Below are 24482 nucleotides of genomic sequence, written 5' to 3'. Positions count from 1 at the left end.
TAAAGAGTCATCTGATGTAGATACGCCAAGAAAAAGCTCTAGATCAGAACCATAGACTGTATATATAAATGGACGTAGCTAACTTGCTAGCCGCTGCGTTCCAAGCAGGAAGTGAGCATGGACGCACTCCTGGCTCCATCAACTCTGGGTCCGATTCACTTTCTATTGAAAAACTGTCACCACTCTCTCTGTAACTGCTGCTGTCCCACTCATCATTTTTTAGTAGTTTTAGTTTTTATTACGCTATTTCGTCTGTAAATGAAGACGTGAACTTTAATAACAGACCAATGAGACGCCTTCTTTCCCCGAGGTTGCGCGCACTAGCGTTAGAAAAATGCTTGACTGACAGCATTCCTAAGCGACCTGCTAAAACAGAGGGAAGGGGCGTTACCTTCAACAGCCTCGCTCAGGATTGGCTCTTTGGTTGCTATGATACTGACAGTCGCATTTCCAAATATGTAACTCGGCTCCAAATTGACCGCTATAACTGCTAGCCTCGATGAGCTTCATTTGACTGGTGCGAAACGCTGTGGGCGACGTCACACTCACTTAGTTCACTTCTTTATACAGTCTATGGTTAAGACAATGAGCTAACATGGCATTAGCAGCTATGATAATGGGGACGGTAATGGAGCAAACGTCAAAAAACAACACGCAATTAGCTAAATCTGCCATGTTTTGTGTCTGGTGTCCATAGAGACGCATTAGCCAAAACATTAAAAAGGGCCATGGAACAACCCGATAAGCTACAGGGTCATTATCACACGTACAGAATACTGTGTCAGAAGACTTTGAATCAACGCCAAGTTTACCATGTTAAAATCGCTATTAGTTTAACATTAAGCTAACTGAACATTCTTTGAGGTGTCCCGACATCATTCAGAGCTCTTTTGGGGATAAATGTATTTGTTAGTTAGTCTGCACTCCTTTTCACACACACAAAAATATTTTAACTTCAAATCCCACTGAGGTAAAGACTCACAATAGACTCTCTCACGTTTTACCAAAATAAGCAGCGGCTGAAGAAGTATTCAAGGTTGTTATTTAGGTAAAAGTAGAAAAAAATACTCAAGTGAAAGTAAATGTATCAAGTTATTAAAGTACTAGTTTAAAAATGTACTTAAAGAGTAAAAAGTGAAAGTATTTTGTGTAGGTAAAGCTTCAAATGTCGTGATGTTGATACAGATTTGTGCTGGATTTTGTTCAATGGAAATAACTGAACTGATAGTTTATTCCAGCTGTTTTTATTTGGATATTTTTGTTAGCTCAAACTACAAATATGTTAACAGTCTTTTCTGCAGGTCTCAGACAATATAAAGTACTTTTCAGTCCTGTTCAAAAGTGTAGCGGAGTAGAAAGTACAGCTACCGTCTCTCAAATGTAGTAAAGTAAAAAGTATCTATTTAAAAATCTACTTAAAGAACAGACACCTAAAATATATACTTATGTACTTTACTACTTTTACTTTGTTACATTCCACCAGTGAATAAAAGCCTGCATTCTACACATTGCAAACCACTTTCTCATATCCTACTTAGAGTGACTGACAAAATGAGAAACACAATCCCCCGTCTTTTCAAACGAATCAAATAAATGAAAGGTAAAAGGAGCCATTACTCTAGCAGCTGGTGTCCTGCCCTGCTGTGTGCGTCTCCTCCCTCTCCCTTTCAAACACAGGATCAGAGCGAGCGGGCGAGCCTCTACACTCCCTCTGGCCTTTCTATGGACAGTTTCATCAGCTTCAGTGGAGTGGCAGAGCAGTGCGGAGGTTATTATGAGGTTATCAGGACTGGGACTCATTCCAGCACTTCAAATTACTACTAAAAACTCCCCTGTGTGTTCTGGTATTATTCTACCATTGTGTATATATATATATATATATATATATATATATATATATATATATATATATATATATATATATATATATATATATATATATATATATATATATATATATATATATATATATATATATATACTACAGTCAAACGTTTGGACACGCCCTCTGATTAGAGTTATTAGTTGTTTTTTTGTTTTTTTTCTGATCCTTGCTTCATATATGTGTCTTCTGTTTGTATATAAAATTTAAAAAATGCTAGTAAAATAGTACTAATAGTAGTTTTACTAATAGTAGAAAAAATAAAGAAAAAAAACACTGATTGAGAGGGTCTGTCCAAACTTTTGACTGGCAGTGTAAGTCCAATGAATTATTATTATTATTGTAGTAGCAGTAGTATTCATAGTAGTAGTAGTAGTAGTAGTAGTAGTCGTAGTCGTAGTTGTAGTCATAGTAATAGTAGTAATATAGCAGCCACCTTTGCTTTATCGAAAAATATTTAATGCTTTAGTAGTAGTTATTTAACTTTTTTTCTTCACTACTTAATTCCATATGTCTTATTTCATATATTTGATGTCATTTGTATGTATATAAAATGTAGAACATCGTAAAAATAAAACATTTAAATTTAAAAAAGTAAAAAAAACCTCAAATTTAATGAGATGCGTCCAAACTTTGGCTGGTCGTGTAAATCCGATTTTAAATCCGTATTATTATTATTAAAATTACTCTTATTATTACGAGAACAGAGAAGAGGGAGTGAAGAAAAACACTCCAAGACAAGTAGTCAGGGAGAAGCAGGTCGAAGGGCAAGTGTGAAATGGCTCTATGTTGGCTGTTAAAATGGAACAACTTGGAGATCAAATGATTTATAAAGTTGGGGATGATGTTTTTCTTAGTGGAGGGGCCAGAATTCAAATTTGAATGTCGAAAGTGTTTCCAATCCTCTTTTGTTGTCAAGTGGGATGCATCACTTTGTCTGAGGAAAAAAGCACATTTTTCCAGGCGTAAAAATGTTCCAGACATTTGATCATGTTTTGAAGGAGACATAGAATTCTTCATTCTTTACGTGTCTGGAGAAGTGATCAGGTCGGTAAGTGGTTCTCCCGGTGCTAGTGAGCATAATGAAGAGTAAAAGTACCAGTTTTGCACTTAGGCACTGCAGTGGCATTAATGTACAGGGACAGACTTTTTACTTTCAGAGTTTTACAAATTTGACTTAACGGTCCTATATTACACAAAACTGACTCTCGTGAGCTTTAGTCATGTTATAATGTTGTTACTTCATCAAAAACATACCTGGAGTTGTGTTTTGTTTCTTTCACACATGTTTAAGTAACTCTTTATTATTTGTCTGTCTACATCTCTAAACCTCAAAACGCTCTGTTCCACCTTATGATGTCATGAAGTGGTAGTTTTCAAGTTAACCGCTACCTTTTACCTTTTGTTCATTTAGTTTAGTTCAGAGATTGGCAACTCCAACGCTGAAATGATCCAAATGAGTCTATAGGGAAGGTGTGTGGAGTTTAAAAACACATTGGAGCACTTCCTGTATTACCACATGATGACATCACAAGGTGGAACAGAGTTTTTTTTGTGTCTGAGAGAAAAACTCAGCCTAAATATGCAGGGTTTGTGTGTTAAACGTGTGAATGAAACAAAACACAACTTCAGGTCTGTTTGTGATGAGGAAACAACATTATAACATTGATTTAAAAAATAGCGTAATATGGCTCCACAGTATGGCATTAAATTTAGCCATTTTGCATTTAATCAATCACACGTGTCTGTATTGCGAAAATAGATCTTAAAAACATTACATCAAGGAACCACTCACCCATTCACACACGCGTGTTCATATACGAGTGTACGCAGACATGGGGGGCGAGGTGGGTTAAGTGTATTGCCCAAGGACACAATGACAGCATTCATCTGTGGGAGCTGGACCGCTCTACCGCTGAGAGACCGGATTTCGAACCACCAGCCTTCACATCAGAGGACGAACACTCCACACCAACTGAGCTACTGTTGCCCAGTTTGTGGCACAACTTTCTCGTCTCCATGGATATATACAAGTTAACAATTTAATCCATAACAGTGTGGAACATTCCAAAGCACAGTACCATCCTCATGGCGACGAGCAGCTGGCTGTTAGTGCACCTTTGAGCAGTGTCTTTCCACTAGTGCCACACTGCTCATTGAGAATCGAGTCCCGGTGCTTTATGGCGTCTGTTTCTGTCTAATTGCAGACTTAATGATGACTTTCCGTTGACTTTGAAGACGCGCTGGCCTTCTGTCCACTGTGAAGTCAACTTTTTCCATCTGTGTGGTTTGATTTTTCTGATTCTTTGCCCTCGAGTTCCATGAGACCCAATAAAGGAAAACCATTCACTCATCAACGGCTCAATATAAGCCAAAAGAAACACATTTGAAACTGTAGCTAACAATAGAAGTGTGATTATGGTTTCAAACAGAACAACGTCTGCATTTTTACTTTGTCTGGTAATGAAGGCAATGAACATTAAGTCATGTTCATTGCGTGTAAAGTACTGTCCCCCATTGTCTTTGTGTTAAACAGTCGTGCTTATGCTAAATAGTCACATTTTTATACAGCGCTTTTCCACCTTTTTAGGCACTCAAAGCACTTTACATTAAGGAAACACTCACCCAGTCACACATTCATTCATACTCCGGTGTACACTAGAATCACACCGCCAACATGTGAGCTTATTTAATATTGAAAACGCCAGGGTTCGCCTTATTCACTGACCCTTAATTCACCCACATTCTACAGTGAAAGACATTTTTGTAGCCACATCTGCCCCACGGCACAGTAACCACGACATGACTGCTAGTCTACCTTTACAGCGTCTTCAACCACAACTGTGAACACAAACTGGGTAAGTGCAGTGTCTTGCCCAAGGACGCAATTACAGAATGAACTGAGGGTTGGATCAAGTCAGTGCCAAACAAAATGTGGCACTGAGTTGATTTTTGATTGAACTGTAAATGTAAAAACATCGCAAAACGTTAGTTATATCTGGGCTAGGTTAAATACTGTACTTTTCTGCGTGTGATGGGGTAACTACTAACAAAAACTTCATAATAGTGTTGTAATGATACACAAAATGATGGTGGTTTCTTTGAAATGGCCCATATGGTCTTGTATTCCAGTTATGTGATCATGACTTTTCAAATTTGTCCTATTTATGCGATTTTTCCTGTAGCGATACTTTCTCAAATGAGTATCTAGTTTCAATGTTCATCTGAGTTTTGATTCTTTTCGACAACCCTCCTTCATAAACATTCAGCTTTTGCACAATTTTGGTTAAACTGGCTCACTGTTGGTGTTGAAACCAAACAGAAAAACTGCCTCGGTTAACCACCAATACATCCACTCTCCCTGACGTCAGGATTGAACCAGAACCAGCCTTTTAAACCGGTGAGATCATACTTATGGCAATGGAACAAACCACCTCATCTCCCCAGCAAAGGGTCCACAGTCCCGCCGCTCGCAACTCCACTCACAACAAAAACCCATTGAACAAGATCACAGAAGACAAAGAAAAGAGATGTTGGAGAAGAGAGGTATCTGACACACCAACATGGCACCCGCATTCCTGAAACGGACAGCCCAGAAGAGCCCACTGCATCCTCGTTAAAGCTCCCGGGAGTGACACTGTGATAAACAAGGGGGAGCATAGGAAATCTCGTGTAGAGAGGAGGAAGTCATAAGTAACCAGCAAAGAAGGTGTTAGGAGTCTACAAAACCAGCTGGGGACAATGGGCACTACTGTATGCAATGTACCAGAACAGCTTTGAATACCCCATTGTGTAGAATTTTGAGATTTTTGTTCAAGGCTTTTGGATCAACTTTATATAGTGTCACATAAGCTATATTTCAATCCCAATCATCCATTTATTGGCGCGTTTCAGATTCGAGAATGCGATGAGGTCATACTTCCAGATGGGGGGCAAGAACCAGTTTCCCCTATTGATTACATTGCACTTTACTATGAAATATCCAAACCATAAATGCACAAATTTTCAACCTGATCATTTCTGCAGTACAACAAACATATGCAGTACTCTAACAATATTCGTTTTAGCTGCACCCCATCTGTATTGAACATTATTGGCCCATAGAATGTCATGATGTCATCTGAAACCCACTAATATGAGCTAATTCGTTAAAGCCTATACACCAACTTCATAAACTTTCTCACACATGCACATTTCCCGCATAATAAAGCCATATCCAATCATCCGTACAGCATTCCAGTTAAGTCGTTAGTCAAGCAGTTTAGATTCACAACAAACTGTCACTAATTCCACAGAGAAAACTGCTAACTTTGAACAAACGCTGCATTCTTTTGAGTATGACTAACTCACATGTACATACCAAGAGATGCGGTCATGGTGAAGCACCCTCAACAGTCACCCGGCGAGTTCGGATTTCCTGTTTCTTCAATTTTCCAAGCTTCTATGAAACTTTTCTTGCAATTTTCCCCCGATACCACCCGGATAAACTCACTTCAGAGCTGTGTTTGTGTCTAGTTAAACGAGCACATCCATGACCATGCTCCTCACTCCACTTTCATTCTTGTTTTGACACTAGCCAGATTTGTATGAAGGGTGGGACGGAGGCAGAGGAGGAGATTTAGGGAATGTCACTACCCCCCCCCATACACATGCACACACAAGCACACAAGCACACATACCCTCCCTCTTCCTCTCCTTGCTGACCACCAGTGTTGTCCCTACCCAGTTACTACCAGCAACTTTCACCCAATCAGAGCGGATTCCAGTGGGGTCAGGGGTTACATGTGGACTTTTACGGACCACTGAGAGGCAGCGGTGGGTACAGAGGGGTGATTTGAGGGTTGGGATGGGGGGGGGGTTGGGGGAAGGGAGGTCTTGTTCTATGGGCTCTCTGTCAGGGCATGCGTCCCTCCTCTCCCACCATCTGGTCAGCACAAACGGCACAAAAGCACGCAGACATACAGAGTGACCACGGCTCCACGGCATGTGTCTCACCCGCGTAGACACTTCACAAATCAGGCTGTAAAAAAGATGGAACAGTGTGGAGAGCACTTTTGTTTTCAGACCAGAGCTTGCCCATAGTGGTGTAGTCTCTCGAGCATGAGGGAGGAAAGGGCTGGAGGGAGGTTATTAAAGGGACAGACCTGAGGAAGCCATCACTAGTGTCGTCAAGGTACTGAAATTTCAAACTGGATTTAGGTACTGAGGAAAGGGTCTGAATCTTGACACACATCTTGGTTTTCAACACGTGATCATAGCTGTTTTTTCATAACTGGTACTAGCGCAGAGTCTGAAAGCAGGATTCCTTTAAACAAAAATAAAATAAAACAGAGCTGTTCCAAATGTGTTATGTAGCCGTTATCTATCCCTCGAGTAACGACAGAACAACTTTATATAAAAGTTCAAACATTCTGAGAGTTTCTGGGCCGACAACAACCAGTAAATAGTCTTATTACATCAGTGTATATGTCTAAATGAGATATCGGTTGAACGGATATTTGGAAGTCGATATCTGATCCAGTATCGGCCCCGACGTCAGATATCACAATCAGATTGCTGAATCCATAATCAAAACCATTCTAAAACTATGAGGAAAGGTCCTGTATGTATAGTGTATAGTATACTTGTTCAAATGAGTTTCAATACCAGTTATAGTATTTATATCATTTTTAGACAATGAGAGACTTATTAAAACTTACCTATTAATATATTTATTTCTTCTTGAGTATAATTACTTTATGTTTACCGGTACAGGCCTAAATGCAATACAAGCTTGGGTGATATGACCCAAAAGACACCTTCCGATCACTGAAGATAAGAAATGAATTTGGTTACAGATATTTGCCTATAGTTTTCCTTTTTTTTTTCTTACTTGCTTTTTTTTGAATATTTATGTCTGCTATTCAAAATACAAAATATGTAAAACAATAAAAGTAAAATAATAAAATAATACAATTTGATATATATATATATATATATATATATATATATATATATATATATATATATATATATATATATATATATATATATATATATATATATATATATATATATATATATATTTTTTTTTTTATATATTTTTTTTTTTTTGGGTATATTTACTATTATTATTTTTTTCTGTGTATATGCCCAGCAGAGTGGGTGGGAGGTGTGAGGTTTGGAAAGGGGGTAAAAAAAAAGGTAATCAGACTGTACCCTGTATAGATGAGATAAATACTTGAATAAAAAATGTGATAACAAAATATATATATATATATATATATATATATATATATATATATATATATATATATATATATATATATATATATATATATATATATATATATATATATATATATATATATATATATATATATATATATATATATATATATAATATGTGCCAGTCAGCGCATTTGGGTTAATTGCAGAGCCCAAATTTGAATTACCATACAAATTATTAACCTACATTTTTATAATTTGAAATAGCGATTCTCTTGAACCTGTGTTGCTGTCTTAAACATTCCAATTAGTTCACAGTAGACCACAGACTGTACACAGTTGTCCTTTAATAGATGAGAATGTGTAACATTTCAGATATACATTATTCTGTCTCCCACTCCGTTTTACGACGTGAGACGCGCCCTACAGCCGCCCCCTGGTACTTTCTCCTGACCTTTGACCCTGGGGATGAGACAGTGGAGTGTTTGTCTGCGGCCCATCTGCCTGAACCAAAGAGCAGCTCATAACATGGACATTCCTCTGGCTGAATCCCACTTCCTCCGGCCGGGCCCCTCCTGTCCATACTCCCGGCCTGTTTGTTTTCCCTGCTCCATATGTACACAAAGGATGTCAACTTATGTAATACTTAGAGCCATATGTTGTCTGCATGAGGAAATGAAAGTTTATACACTACACATGACAGCAGGTAGCTTAGACGGGTAAAAAGGCAGAAAAATGTAGACGGAAATTGATAAGCATTCCTGGTTTTGGATTGAGGGAATATCTTAGTATTGTTACTTACATAAGATTAAAGGGCCTGTATTACGCTATTTTCTGATCTATGTTATAATGTCTTGGGTCATAATAATGAACATGTTGGGGTCCCACCGGAGGAGCTGGAGGACGTGTCTGGGGTGAGGAAAGTCTGGAAGTCTCTGCTTAGGATCATTTCATCTCTGGAATTGCCCGTCTCAATCAAGGTAAAAGGAGCGGTTGACTTGAAAACTACCACTACATGACATCACAAGGTGGAACAGAGCATTTTGAACCTTTGAGATGTAGACAGACTCATCATAAAGCATTATTCCAACATGCTATATGAAACAAAACACACCTCCAGGTATGTCTGTGAGGAGGTAACAGCATTATAACATGACTTAAAGCTCATAAGAGTTGATTTTGTGTAATATAGGACCTTTAAAGTTATTTTTTCCTGCTGGGAAAACTGACCCATCTTTGCCATTTTTAAAGATGAACATCAACAGAACAGAAGATCCAAGCCAGAATGTTGGTCAGAATACCTGCCTGTGTTGGGTTGATGAAATAAACCAGAGAACCTGAACAAAATACACCACAAAAAGGACTCAAAAACTCTACACAGCTGAGGTAATCGAACCCAGAACCTTTTAGCTGTGAGGCACATCACTGGATTGGGAGCAAAAATGTCTTCAAACCTAAGGGCTAATTCATAGCAACATTTGCAACAAAAAGCTTAAATCTGATAAACTGACATCCAACCTCAAACTAATTCCCTCACTGTAAATAAAACTACCACTTTGCAAATCCATGTTTAGTAAATAAATATACTGTCATTATGCCAAGTTCAGTCCTGATGTAGACTTGGTTTGGTCCTTTTGAGTTTTAGTCCTGGTTTAGTTCTGGATTTACTGTATGATTATGTATGAAAACTTCTTCGAAAGACAGCATACACCCATATCTTTTTAAGAAATTAAGCACAATAATGTTCAATCTGCATCAAATTTCCTCCAAAGCTTTAAACACTATAAACAAAAATAAGTGTTTATGTAATAGTAACGTAATGTTGAGACCAGACTGTGATGTGTCTAACGTGGGAACAGGAAGCTACTGTCTGCACCCAGACCAGGGACAGATATGTCTTTTGTTAATCCATCTGCCCATCCTGACAAAAAAAAGAACAAATGTGCAGGTTTCTGTACAGTATAGTTACTCCTTCATCCTCCCCTTTGTTTTCATACAAACATTCACAATGGCCACACACATCTGTCCTTCAAGCGCTGTTTCCTCTATAAGAAAACTAAGCACAAAAAAAAGTGTATTATCAGTTTTTGTTAATAAAAAAAAATCTTATGCCATAATGAGATGTAAAGCTCAAACTTTAAGGTTGGATTCCCATAACTCTTAAATCCGCTCTAGTCTCTAATCCCAGCTTGTTAATGCTCTTTGTCGGCCTGAAAATCCATCTGATGTCTAATTCCCTTTGACTGCACCATTTCACCCATCACTTATATAGATTAAGCTTCTCAAGTTGAAGGTAAAAGCAAAGTGAATTTGACAATATGAAATAATGGAATGATTTTAAGGGGGACATATTTAGCCAAGTTGATTTCTGTGAGCTTCTATTATAGGAGTGTTCCAGGGTTAAGTGTCTTGCCCATGGACTTTATAAAGAAGTGGGCTAAGTGAGTGTGATGTCAGCCACAGGGTTCAGCTCCAGTTAAATGAAGCTCATCGAGGCTAGAGCAGTTATAGGGGAGAATTTGGAGATGTATCATGTCTGTGTAATCCCTCAGTCGTCCAGGTCTGATCCATAGCAAAAGATGAAGTTTAAATCTGTCAAGTGGACAAATCGTTGTAGGAGTGAAGACATTTTGCTGTTATTCCAAGCTGCTTCTTTAGAACTGAAGAAGGTCCAGGGAACAGGATCAGGACACAGCCATCACCAGGCGATCAGCGGCCAGGCATTACAAAGGATATCTTGGTGTTTTATTGTTCTTTTCCTATTTATTGTTTTATCTGTATTTGTTTTGTGTTGCCTTTTATGGGAAGCACTTTCAGCTGAAGTTGTGCTATAAAAGTAAACTTGACTTGAATATAACAGTTGTTTAAATATGAAACTTATTCATCATATAAAAAATTATAGTTATTCATATCCATAACATTTTTAACTGTACTTTAATCATTATGATGATGTAATTATTAATCGGAATTATTTTGGCCATGATAACTGTGACACCAAATTCCAATATCGTCCCATGCCTGTTCACGACCATTTTAATTTCCTTAATCTTGCATAGCATTTTAGCCTTATCACATCAGATGACGTCTATGAATTAAACACATTAAAAAACAACTGACCAGCCAGTTTGTACAGTTTAAGACAATATGTTCCAATTTCCTATGTCCCTAAGTTAACGTAAGTCCAAAGCTACTCCTTTTACCCTTGGGTGACTTGGGTGGAGTAACTCAAAACCAAAATCAAGGACTCAACTAACTATTTCAGGAAGACACTTTTGGGCATAAATCATTGTACAATTTCTCATGTCAACAAAAAACATCTCAGGAAATAGCTTCTTAGATAAGGCCCATAAAAGCCGGTCCTGTTTTAACACCAGGCTAAATTCCTTGTGCAGCTGTGGGCCTCATATCTTCTGAGGCACAGGTCCCTCCGGATGCCCCCGAAAACAAAAGACCGTCCCCTCTCCCCTGTCCCCTCCCTGAACAGGACAAGAGGACATCCTGCCAGCAGCCTGCTCTCTTCCTCTGTTACCTCCCCTATTATTAGCCGGGAGCCCGAATCAGCTGTTTGCATGGGCCGGGCAGGACATCCACTACGATTTGTATAAATATTTACCATCTGTTTAGTTAAGTCAGTAGAAATTTAAAGGGCCCATATGACGCTATTTTCTGATCTGTGTTCTAATGTTGTTTCCTCATCACAAACAGACCTGGAGTTGTGTTTTTGTTTCATTCACACATGTTTAATACACAAATCTGCATATTTAAACTGAGTTCTTCTCTCAAACAGAAAACACTCTGTTCCCCCTTGTGATGTCATCATGTGGTAATACAGGAAATGATCCACTTTGTTATTAAACTCCACACACCTTCACTAGAATCATTGAGATAATTTCAGAGCTGAATTGCCAATTTCTACTGAACTAAAGGTAACAGTAGCGTTTAGGTAGCGGTTAACTTCAAAACTAACACTAGATGACATCACAAGGTGGCCCGAGCATTTTGAGCTTTAGACATAGACGTATTAATAATAAAGGGTTACTCAAACGTGTGTCAATGAAACAAAACACAACTCTAGGTATATTTTTCATGAGATAACAACATTATACCATGGCTAAAAGCTCACAAGAGTCAATTTTGCGTAATATAGGGCATTTATTGATACAGGCACGCCATAATCTGTCCCTTGTATATTTTTAATAATGCTTTTACATTGCTCCAAACACTTTCTGAACCAGTTTTAACATCTGTTGGACGATTTTATACTTGTGCATCACCTGTTGCCGGGTCAATACTTTTCCATATTTAGACCAGTTTTGTAGATATACTGAAAACCCGTACAGAAACAACCCCAAAAATAGCACAGATTTGAATATAATCTGGTTAAGAATTGTATGCTTGCCATTTTTCAACTTTTCAGGTAAAGGGCATCTCCATGGAGCTGATAATGTTTGGCCTGGAATTTTCCACTGCCTGGCATTACAGTTATTGTTCCTCATGGAAAAAAGCAGGTGGTGTCACTATAGGCCAAGAGGCAGATCAGATCTGTCACGAGGGGAGCCTGATTTTGTGATATTTTGTAGCAATAAAAACACTTGCAATTGAATAAACGCGATATGGTTATGTTTAATGCCATACTGTGGAACATTCCAGCCAAAGCAATAGCATCTCAATACAGAGAAACAGGTGGATAAATGGAGGACATGTAAAACTGGATACATTGGTGCTACTAATGCACTTTAATAACCTGGTGATAAACATTTATAATCACACCTAAAATGTACTGATAACTTCAAATATATTCAAACCAGTCCATGATGCACGTACACACCCAACTGAGAGATTAAATCAGACCTACTGCGCTTGTGTCTGCTTTATAGTTATAATTTATGACACCCATGGATCATTATGGTATAATTTGCACATTTTAAATCGCAGTATTTATAAAAAATGACTTAAAAGAAACACGTTCTCTGACGTCTGGGTTACAAAACTGCGGTGCCCAGTGGAAGCTGATGTCACCGTAAACTTCATCACAACAAAGAGCCGTGTAGCTGTCGGCGCCCCCTATGGACAGCTGCACATCAGACTAGCGAGTAGCGTTTTTTATTTGTACAAAAATGACTACATGATGCTGCCGAATCCTACGAGTATCACCGATTAAGGAAAGAAAACTAAAGAACGAAGAAAGTACAGAGCAGTGGGTGTGTGCTGATGGTGGCGAAAACAGGGATTGATTGTCTTGAAAATAAGCGATTAAAGATATGCATGAATCCCTCCAAATGTAACTTCAAAGGGTAAATGCGAAGGAAACAACTACAACATGGTTAAAAGCTCTGAAAAGACAATTTTGCATAACAGGTCAGCTTTAAGAATATCACTAAACAACTTAACTTTTAGGGTTCAAGAGGGCACCAGAAAATGAGCGTAAAGTTCATTGTTGATAGAGCTCTGAGCCTGAAGCTGAGGTATTATAGCCAACCCCCCGTCTGGCAACAATTAGTCCAAGTGTTTGGGTTCAACATTCACTGCTCTGGTCAGTCAGGCACAAACAAGCTCCTGGGAACACGTACCTTGTGTCCAGATGTGCTGGTCCCACTGCCCACCACTCCGAATCTGGGAAAACTCAGAGAACTGTTTCACTGGAAAGAACAGGAAAGCACTGATAAGATACAAACCAATCCAAACATTAACACCCATTTTCACGAGTCCATCTTACCATAGGGCGTTGTAGGGGACACGGGGAAGGCCGGGGTTGGTGGGACCAGGTCATTGGGGAGTGTTTGTCCAGCGTAGTCCACACTGTTGGTTTTGTAGAGATTCCCATGCTGTGCAAAAAAGAGGAAAAGTCAGAAAGTAGAGTAAAAATACAGCGTTATGAGGTGACAAGCCCACACAGACACACACCAGCAGCAGACATCTTGTGATCTGTACATGGCCACAGCCTCTGTTGTGGTGTAAACAATTAGACTATTCATGCCACAGAGCTGCGAGAGGTAGAACAAAAGCACATTAAATGGAAGTAAAAAAGAATGAAAATAAGAAACAGAAGTCAGTGCTTGTTTTCTAAACTTGAGATGGTCCATTCGTCACATCACGAGAAGACACTGTTATCCAGATGCCTCAATGGTGATTTTTTTATATAGCACTTTTCCACCTCAAAGGAACCACTCACCCATTCACACACACATTCACTCACCATTGAACGCGGACATTGGGGGTGATGTAGGTTAAGTGTCTCGCCCATGGACCGTATAAAGAAGTGGACTAAGTGATTGTGACGTCACCCATAGCGCTTAGTTCCAGTCAAATGAAGCTAATCGAGGTTAGCAGTTATAGAGCGAATTTGGAGTAGCGTAGCAACCAAAGAGCCAATATGGAGTGAAGCATTGGTGGTTTGACAGGGGGTGGGCACTTAGCAACACTGTCAATCATGATTTGTCTCTTATTAATGTTCATATTTTGATTTACGGACACAATAGGTAAATAGAAACCCCAGGATCATGTACAGCGGGTTGATACAAACATTCTAAGACCAAAATGACGAGCCTCACAGCAGCAGTTACAGAGAGAGGAGACACAGTTTCTTAATGTAAAGTGAAGTCGATGAAGCCCATGCTCACGTCCTATTTGGAACGCAGCAGCCAGGTTAGCTATGTCTTGCTGAAGGACACAACGACAGCATTCATATGCGGAAATGTGAAATCGCACTACCAACCTGTGAGTCAGTGGCTCTGAACGCTCTACCAATGATGTTTTTATTCAGATGAGTGAACTATCTATCAACTAAGCTACTGTCACTACAACCTATCTTTCAATCTATCCATCTGTCATGCGGCTATAAACGAGGGTTGGAGGGTTTTCCAGCATAGCTCCGAACATTTTTTTTCCCAATCTGAACTTGTGATCTAACACCACGTCTAGTTTTATGATTTATGACAGTAATTCAAACCTCAAGGGAATTAAGTGCTTAACAGCTCATGGTGTAAGTACTACAGTATTTGTGCAGCAATAACAGTAGCACCTCATAGTCTAATTTTCTCCCCAAAGACCCATTGTCTAAAAACAGCAACGGGATAACAAAATCCTGCTTAAATCCTCGTCGTATTACCAGAAACGCATAAATGATGAAATATGGCCGATAAGTGACTCAAACTGTATGAAATAAAATGATAGTAATTGTCTCATTATTGTCTCAACCAACTGCATGCTCGTCTACTATACTTTTTGCAACCTTTTTCTTTTAATGTATGTGGTTTATTTCAATAGGAATGCATGCAAAAACCACTGACTAACTGTAGCAACGCAGCCCCATGCATGCATCAAAGTGCTTATAGATGGAGCTAATTCACAGCACTTGTCTTTAGAAAGGCTTTTAACACAGAAAACACAGCACAGAACAAAGGAGTGAGATGATACTGATAGTGAGTGCAACACTGGACATAAAAACACATGTTAGAAATACAATACAACTACATTAGAAACATGTGAGGAGCACAGAAACACATTAGGAACATGCTAAAAACAAAAGGGCCCATATTATGCTATTTCCTAATCTGTTATAATGTTGTTTCCTCATCACAAACAGACCTGGAGTTGTGTTTTGTTTCATTCTCACATGTTTAACACAAAACAACTGCATATTTAGGCTGAGTTCTTCTCTCAAACAGAAAACACTCTGTTCCACCTTGTGATGTCATGTGGTTATACAGGAAATGCTCCACTGTGTTTTTAAACTCCATACACCTTCACTAGAATCATTTGGATGATTTCAGCCCTGGAATTGGCAATCTCTACTAAACAAACGGTAAAAAGTAACTGTTGAAAAGTAGCGCTTCATGACATCACAAGGTGGAATAGAGCGTTTTGAGCTTTGGAGATGTAGATGGACTAATAATAAAGTGTTACTCAAACATGTGTGAAGGAAATAAAGCACAATTATGGGTATGTTTCTGAGGAGGGAACAGCATTATAACATGGCTTAAAGCTTGCAAGAGTCAATTTTCCATAATATAGGACTTTTAAACTATATTTAACAGTGAGATGAAGTTATACTATTTAGTTACTTTTGAGAAAATGTGTTTTTATCTATACTCTGGTTCTGAGTAAATAAGAAAATGCTTATATTACATTCATGGACTTGGTTTGATCCTATTTTAGTCCTAGTCCTGGTTTAGTTCTTGGTTTAGTCCCAGTTTTGACGTGATTTTGCATCATAACATTAGAGAGAGAGAGTGATAGGGAGTCACCTGTGTTGTGTACGAGGGACTGCAGAGCGAAGACGGGGAGCTCGTTTGGATCCTCCACTCAGGACTATGGTTCCCGCAGTAGTCTGTCACATCACTGAACTGCTTCTGCTGCGTCCACCCTGCACAGACCACAATCAGAATCAAACATGAAACCAAACCAGTCACAAGCACAACACACACGTGGTACATTTACAAGGCCAGGAAACATCAGATAACTGGAATAATCACATAACCCCATAATTAATCTGATTTTTGATGTGAGTCTAGTACGAAAACGGATCATCAAAACACCTGGTTGTTAAATGATTTACAGAATACAGAGCTGTATTTGGAAGACTATAAGTACAACGCACGACTACTTAAACCAATATTTTTATTTTCACTTTTGTCTCTGCCCTGCAGTTTGCACTTTTTTGCATATATTTCCTTGTTAAAACCTGCACAAATGTGAACAATCTTATTACTCACATAACTGTTTACTTAGTTATTCATTTATTAGAGTTATTACGATTTATTAGAGCACTTAAACTCTCTTTTTCATGGGCACTCTGTTCGGAATACAGAAAAAATACAGTAAGTATAATATAAATCAATTTAAAACATTAAAAACAGGAGCGAGGTAGTGTAAAAGTTTGTTACCAGATTATTAGATTGCATTAGTGGCACCAAAGTATCTAATTTTGCTTATTCTTAAAATATAGCCCATTTTTGTGAAGTTAAACAGCCAAAAGCTCATTTTACCATCTCAATTCTAGTGTGGCCAGTCCTTAGACTTATACAGTCATTTGATCTTGTTTTAAATGCTCCCGTATCAATGTGATCATTCCAGAAATCAGATAATAATCCGATTGTTTGAAGTGCATGTAAACACAGCTACTGATGGTTATGTTTAGGGCTTGTACATTAATGTAGCTGATCAGAACCAGGTGGGAGGTTGTATTTGTCATGCTGCGGGCCAGACAAAAGCATCTATCACTAGGTTCATCAGAAGAGGCGTATATAGTTCCCATCAGGGTCAGTTTGTGTGACTAACGCAGACTCCAGTGTGAACAGATGGTGGAACATCACAATGTCTTATCTGGAAAACATCTGCTAGAACAATCAGGGGCTGGTTTCAGACGCCCCCTTGAGCTGTGGGGCTGCTCACTACAAAAGTCTGCACCGTTCACAAAGACCACCGAGAGTAGAGCTTAAATGGTCAAATGGTAAATGCTCAGATTTTTATATAGCACTTTTCCACCTGCAAGGCTCTCAAAGCACTTTACATCAAGGAACCACTCACCCGTTCACAGACACACACCTGACACAATAACCTGAGAGCAGATTTAAACCACAAAAACTATTATAACTCTACGATATTATTAAAAAAATCATAAGCAACACTTTAGTCATTAGTTTGCATCTGTAATGAGTCATAGAAATTATTCATTCAAATGTACACACGATAAATATCGCTCCCAAAAAATACTGTTCCTGCTTTCATATATTGAACGATAAGTCGATATAGTGATTATCATGACAGGCCTAGAGAGCGAGATCTGAACCACCAACCTGCGGATCTGTGGACAAACACCATAGACTGTATATATAAGTGGGCATAGCTAACCCGCTAGCAGCTGCTCCAAATAGGAAGTGATCATGGGGGTGCTTTTCACTCAACTCTGGCTCCAAACGTTCCACCAACTGAGCTACTGTCAACTATTAGCATGAGCATTAGACAGCCCAATGAAAAAGAGAGTCTAAGTGCTTTCATTGGGTCATAAAGAAAAATAAATAAATAAAATTACTAAAAAAGGAGCAGGTTTTATCTTCATTGAGATATAGTAATTGGTATCAAGTATCAGGTGGATTCCTTAGTATCGAAATCGAGTTTGAAATTTCAGCATGGTGACAAAACCAACAGACTGACCAACATTCAAGTGACTTATCATTAACTTTATGAAACAATTGTAAGTTAATCTGATATTTCAACTCATTTCCCTGCTCTACCTAAAGATGTTTTCCATTTGTGTCTCTTACTCGGCTTTTTGGCTCTTCACGTCCTAAATGCTCAGTAAACATAGACTGACGATGTCTCCGGGGGAAATACAAAATAATTATAGCCCATATGCAACATCGTGCATACCAAGAATTCCTCGCTTTAGGTAAATATAACAATGCATTGTAATGGGTGTGGATGACTATCTATACCTGGAATGTCAGGGTTGAAGTTGAAAGGTCAGGCTAACCTCATGTTTATCCTTCTTTCAGAGATGTACTTCAGGAAATACACAGAGAATTCCATGTGCACCTGGTTGAAATTATTTAAATTACTTTGATTTTAAAGGTCATATATTACGCAGAATTGTCTCCTGTGAGCTTTAAGCCATGTTAGAATGTTATTATCACCTTAAAACACACCTGGAGTTGTGTTGTGTTTCATTCACCACATCTCCAAAGCTCAAAATGTTCCACCTTGTGATGTCATGAAGCGGTAGTTTTCAAGTTAACAGCTACCTTAACTGTTAACTAAATATGTGTTTGCATTTTATATTTAAATGCTCACAGTATCCATGCTTCGCTTTGTTGACAGCGCTGCAAGCCCTTGTTCATTCTGGGATCATTCTGTAGATCTTTATTGTCGGTTATAGCAATACAGTCGGGTTAAAGGCAGTACACGCTGAGATTGTACCAGGGTCTAATAGGGTCTAACAGAGTCTAAAGAAGGTGAGCTTGTACCAATGCTTTATGTTACTCGAAGAGTGTGAGTTAACATTCTATAGATAAGAAATTTAAAGCAGTCGAACAATGGGATTGCATCAGTGTTCTATAATACCACAGAGCTGGGGTGATATATGGGCACTGCTGCACGGAAAACAGGACGTTTTACACCTTTGTTAGAAAGTAAGCAATATTACATTTATACATTGTCCACAGTAGGCTATTTAAAAAAAAAAAAAAATCTAACAAGTTTTGAGTTAATTTGAGTTTACCGGTAGTTTTTGTTTACTACACTCCACATGTGTCATTCATAGTTTTGAAGCTTCAGTGAGAATCTACAATGTAAATAATCTTCGAAATAAAGGAGTGTGTCCAAAGTGTGTCCAGACTTTTGACTGGTTGTGTACATTTTAACTCAGACCTATTCTCCACAATGGACTTTTCAGAGCTTTTAATCATGTTATAGTTAAATCTGGAGTGAATCGTGCATGTTTGAGCAATCTTTAATCGCTTATTCTCAAGATGCCATATTGCTGATGAATTCCACCACCTCCACCTGTTACGCGCCCAATGTGACGTCCTTCTCTCGTTTTTCAACTTTATTTTCTTAATCAGTGATACTTGTAGGATTCAGCAGCACTGTGCAGTCATTTTGGTACAAATGAAAAAAAATCTGCTGCTCACTAATGTGATGTGCAGCTATCAGCTCTTTGTTGTGATGACTTTCAGTGGATTTGTTACTAAGTCATTTTAGATGAATATTGCGATTTAAAACGTGCAAATTATAACAGAATGATCCACAGGTGCCATAGATTATAAGTATAGAGCAAACACAAGCACAATAGGTCTGATTTAACAGAGTCCAGTCTTGTCTTTGTGCAACATCGAGACATTTGTTCAACATGTGGTACGTTAATCTTTACATCCTCCAATTACAACCAACTATGCATTCCACAGCTCATTTAAAACCACAGTTTAACTCCTGACTAATTCATTCTACATGTATTTGGGCCATGTGCTCTGAAATCCCTTTGGCTAACCCTGTTTCTTTACTGTAAGCTGAAAATGGTGTTGTGGCCGGACGAGTAACTGGACCACTGCCCGCCAAAACAGTCCGAAAGCACACCACAATCAAACGCTGGCATACGCGATTTACTATAAACGGAGTTACATTCAACTAATTCAACTCTAAACGGTGACGCTGGGGCCACTATGCGCTCTGGTTACACTGAGGGGCATCTTTCATCCTTAAAATCACATGAAAGCCAGGCCTGTCCAAGTGAAACTAATCCACTTACACCAGCGGCTCTGCGTAGGGAACTTCCACTCTGTCTGTTATACTGCGTGTGGACTATCACTTGATACCAGCTGTACGAGCGGAGAGGGGCTTTTGTGTCTCATACTACCCCTCTACCCCGAAAACAATGACGAGGGCACGATGGGAACCCATGACGCGAGAACTGCTCTGTCAAACTTCAAACGCATTCCTGATGGCTTACAAACTCCCAAACATGCTCACCAAAACATGTTACAAACAGCCTCTGTCAGCATCCAACCACTCGGTGAAATATTACGTTTGAAATTATACCTGGGGGAAAAATAAAAACCCCCCTGACCTGTGTAAATACAAGGCCATATGTTTCATTTCCTGTGCAAGAAAAAAAATATGGGGTGAAGAGACATCGGGGAAGACCACTGTAGAATCCCAATTGGGAATTGAGGAAGTTAAACCGAGCAGCTGAACTATTTATGTAAGAGAATGGGCTTTACTTTTATGACTTTAAGATAAGGAAATCTACAATGGAGCAAATTCAAACAAGACAGGATCAAAATACTGATTTATCAGCAGCTGAGTGCAGTGACTTATCAGATACGGGAGAACTGGACAACATAATAAAAATAGTTAGTTAATTCTTGGTATGATTTAATGTTGTACAGTAATGTGCTTTCACTTTGTCGTTAAAGGGCCCATATTACGCTACTTTCTGGTCTATTTTAATGTTGTTCATCATCACAAACATACCAAGAAATGTGTTTTGTTTCATTCACACATGTTTAACACACAAACTGTATATCTACGCTGAGTTCCCACAAACAGAAAACTGTTTGTTCCACCTCGTGATGTCATGTGGTAAAACAGGAAGTGGTCCAGTGTGTTTTTAAACGCCATTCACCTTCACTAGAATCATTTGGATCATTTCAGAATCTCTAGAATTGCCAATCTCCACTGAACTAAAGGTAAAAAGTAGCTGTTAACTTGAAAACTACCACATGACATCATAAGGTTGAACAGAGCATTTTGAGCATTGTAGATGTAGACAGACTAATAATAAAGGGTTACTCAAATATGTGTGAATGAAAATACAACCGTAGGTATGTTTTTGAGAAGGTAACAACATTCTAACACGGATCAACGCTCAGAAGAGTCCATTTAGTGTAATATAGGACCTTTAAGGTATACTTCCCTGTGCGGTAATTGGTCCTCTGCATTTGACCCATCCTTCAGACCTGTATGAGTATTAACTGGGTCACTTGCCATTTACAAGCTATTGTTTTCATTACTTGTCTCAAACCAACAACTCTTTCACCTCAAGTCCTGACTGGCAGGGTCAAAGGTTAAATGTTGTCGGCTCAGAGCAGTGTGCAAACCCCGGCGGACATGATTCACGAGCTGTCAGCTGGTCATGACTGGCAGCTGGTTCCTCTGCGCCTCACGGGCCACTGCGAGGTTAGCTTTGATGGGGCAGCTGTAAGGGGACTGTGTAGTGATGATATAAGTACAACACCTATGACCCTGAGTGCTAAAGGAGAGTAAATACACAAGGAGGGGTCAGCTTAAAAATGCGCCTCCAGCTTCAGGCCCTATCTTGGTGGAAATGAGAACACGTAAATCTGGTCTTTTGTGAACAGAAGTAGAAACAGAGGGTCAAGAGGATGTTCAGGTTCATGTTGGGGATGTACTTAAACCAAAAGAACAGTGTTTGTATTTCCAACAAAGTGCACACTGTGAAGGTCGACCAGCTAGTAAATAGATTTGACCCAAGTAAACCCATTCTGGAAATATGTGAGGCTAGAGGTTAAGCTGTTCTGAAAGTGCACAGCCAGGTAAAAGTTGGGACACACCCTCTCATTCAATGCTTTTTTTTTTTTTCACTACTTTCTACATTGTAAATACATAGAGAAGGCATCAAATAATGAATATATAATATAGATATATTTTATTTCAAGTTTGGTATAGGCTCAAATGCCTTTGTTGTGTTTTTTGTTCACTATATGGTACAATTGTTATCAGTATGCATTGTGTAATAAGATGCTACGACTAACTCATCAGATTTATATTGGAGTAAATAAAAGTTCTATAGTGCAGCGTAGTGACTAACAGCACTATGAAAATGAACTGTTTGACCCCAAAACTCTGCTAACAATCCTCTTTTATGTTTACCTTTCCCTGCACACAATTCATTCTCTTGTCTCTTATAATAATATCTGACAGCACTAACTCTCTCACATTTTAAGCCTCGAGTACATTTCCATTTATATTACAGAGATCACAGGCCAGAACACTCAGTACTTTGCTCTCATACTGTTTATCAAGCACTTCCACCCTTTCAGCAAATACAATGTACACTGGATTTTTCAGTTTGAGGAGATTTCTGCAGTGTTTTTAATAGCTCACAAACTGACATCACCTGCTGTGTCACCTTTAAAGGACCCATATTACACTATTATCTGATCTGCATATTTAGGTTGAGATCTTCTCTCAAACAGAAAACACTCTGTTCCACCTTGTGATGTCATGTGGTAATACAGGAAGTGCTCCATTGTGTTTTTAAACTTCATGAACCTTCACGAGAGTCATTTGGATAATTTCAGCCATGGAATTGCCTGTATCTACTGAACTGAAGGTAAAAGGAGAAAACTACCACTTCATTACATCACAAGGTGGAATAGAGTATTTTGAGCTTTGGAGATGTAAACTGTCTAATAATAAAGGGTTACCGGTACTCAAACATGTGTGAATGAAACAAAACACCACTCCAGGTATATTTTTGAGGAGGTAACAATATTCAAACATAACTCAACGCTGAGAAGAGTCCATTTAAGGTAAAAGGAGCTGTTACCTTGAAAACGTATTAGTTATTTGTAAAGGGACAGCACATATTAATGGACATTTAAAAATGTAAATATGCAAAGATTATAGATATAATTCCCATCTTCAGTCCCTCAGTAAATTGATGTTAAACAGTCTACAGGACAGGGAAGAGAACAGCAACAATAACACAAAAGCAAATGTAGCACATCAGCACACCATGCACACAACACATTCAGTACAGACTATTACAGAACAGCTCAAAAACTACCACTTCATGACATCACAAGGTGGAACGGAGTGTTTTGAGCTTTGGAGACGTAGACAGACTAATAATAAAGTGTTACTCAAACATGTGTGAATGAAACAAAACACAACTCTGGTTATGTTTTTGTTGCGGTAACATTACAACATGACTTAAAGTTCACAAGAGTCCATTTTGTGTAATACAGGATCCTGTCAGTAGCATTTGTGATGAGTCCTTGTGTGACCACCATTTAGCAGACACTTAATTAAATATGGTTAACTTTAGCAATGTTACAAATCTACAAGAGTTACATTATGTGTTATTAGAGCTGTTGCTATGTTATGCTTGGCTGAAAAACAATGCTCTTATGCCGACTACATCCACAAAGGTACGATACTGCAGAGTTTGGGCAAATTAAACATCACATTAAGCAAAAGTTTACAACAATTAGGCCTGTCACGATAATTACTATATGGACTTTTTGGGGTCAATATTTATCATGTGTATTTTTTCTTTGCACTACTTTTGGTTATTTTCTGGCTTTATTATGAGATTTGAGCCATAGAAGGTTGAATTCATAACTTGTGTGACTCATTACAGATGCAAACTAATGACTAAAGTCTTTCATTCTGCTGTTTATTTATTCCAGCTCATGCTTTTTAACAATATTGTAGATTTAGAATAGTATTTGCGGTATAAATCTGCCTTTGGGTTTTTGCATCAGTGGCATAAATTAGTTTCCATATTATCGTTTATCGTGTTTTCTTCAGCAAAATGTCACACTTCAAAATATGTTATCGTGACAGGCCTAACAATGATGCATGGGTCGTTTGCAGTGCTTTTCCAAGTGCTTCACACTTTTGTGCAGTATTCACTCACTCCTCACATTCAGGGGTGTAACAATATCCAAATAACAAGATACAATATTATCAGGGTGTTCATCTCACTGTGCGACAGCCTCTTCAGTGAGATACTGTGAACAGACAAGGGATTTGTGGAAAATGCTACTTTTGCTTTTCAAATGCTCTGACAGGCCTTTAGTGCTGTAATTACAGTCACAAGGATTAAGATTTACAAAGGGTTTAATAACAGTCATTTCTTCAGGTCGGC

The 24482-nt window shown here is 38.6% G+C and overlaps 1 protein-coding gene across 2 annotated transcripts in view; it reads right to left on the bottom strand.

The window, feature by feature from the left end:
- Positions 1-24482, bottom strand: part of si:ch211-191a24.3 (tensin-3) — a 64380-nt gene that overhangs the window by 14463 nt on the left and 25435 nt on the right. For both annotated transcript variants that reach the window (XM_033964887.2, XM_055221433.1), the window contains 3 exons: positions 16336-16454; positions 13806-13914; positions 13660-13728 (listed from right to left, as the gene is read on the bottom strand). In XM_033964887.2, the coding sequence (XP_033820778.1) occupies positions 13660-13728; positions 13806-13914; positions 16336-16454 (297 nt within the window). The remainder of the gene's footprint in view (positions 1-13659; positions 13729-13805; positions 13915-16335; positions 16455-24482) is intronic.

The sequence above is a fragment of the Periophthalmus magnuspinnatus genome, chromosome 4 (genome assembly GCF_009829125.3).
Source record: "Periophthalmus magnuspinnatus isolate fPerMag1 chromosome 4, fPerMag1.2.pri, whole genome shotgun sequence".
Classification (NCBI taxonomy): Eukaryota; Metazoa; Chordata; class Actinopteri; order Gobiiformes; family Gobiidae; genus Periophthalmus; species Periophthalmus magnuspinnatus.
This window is presented reverse-complemented; position numbering and strand designations above follow the sequence as displayed.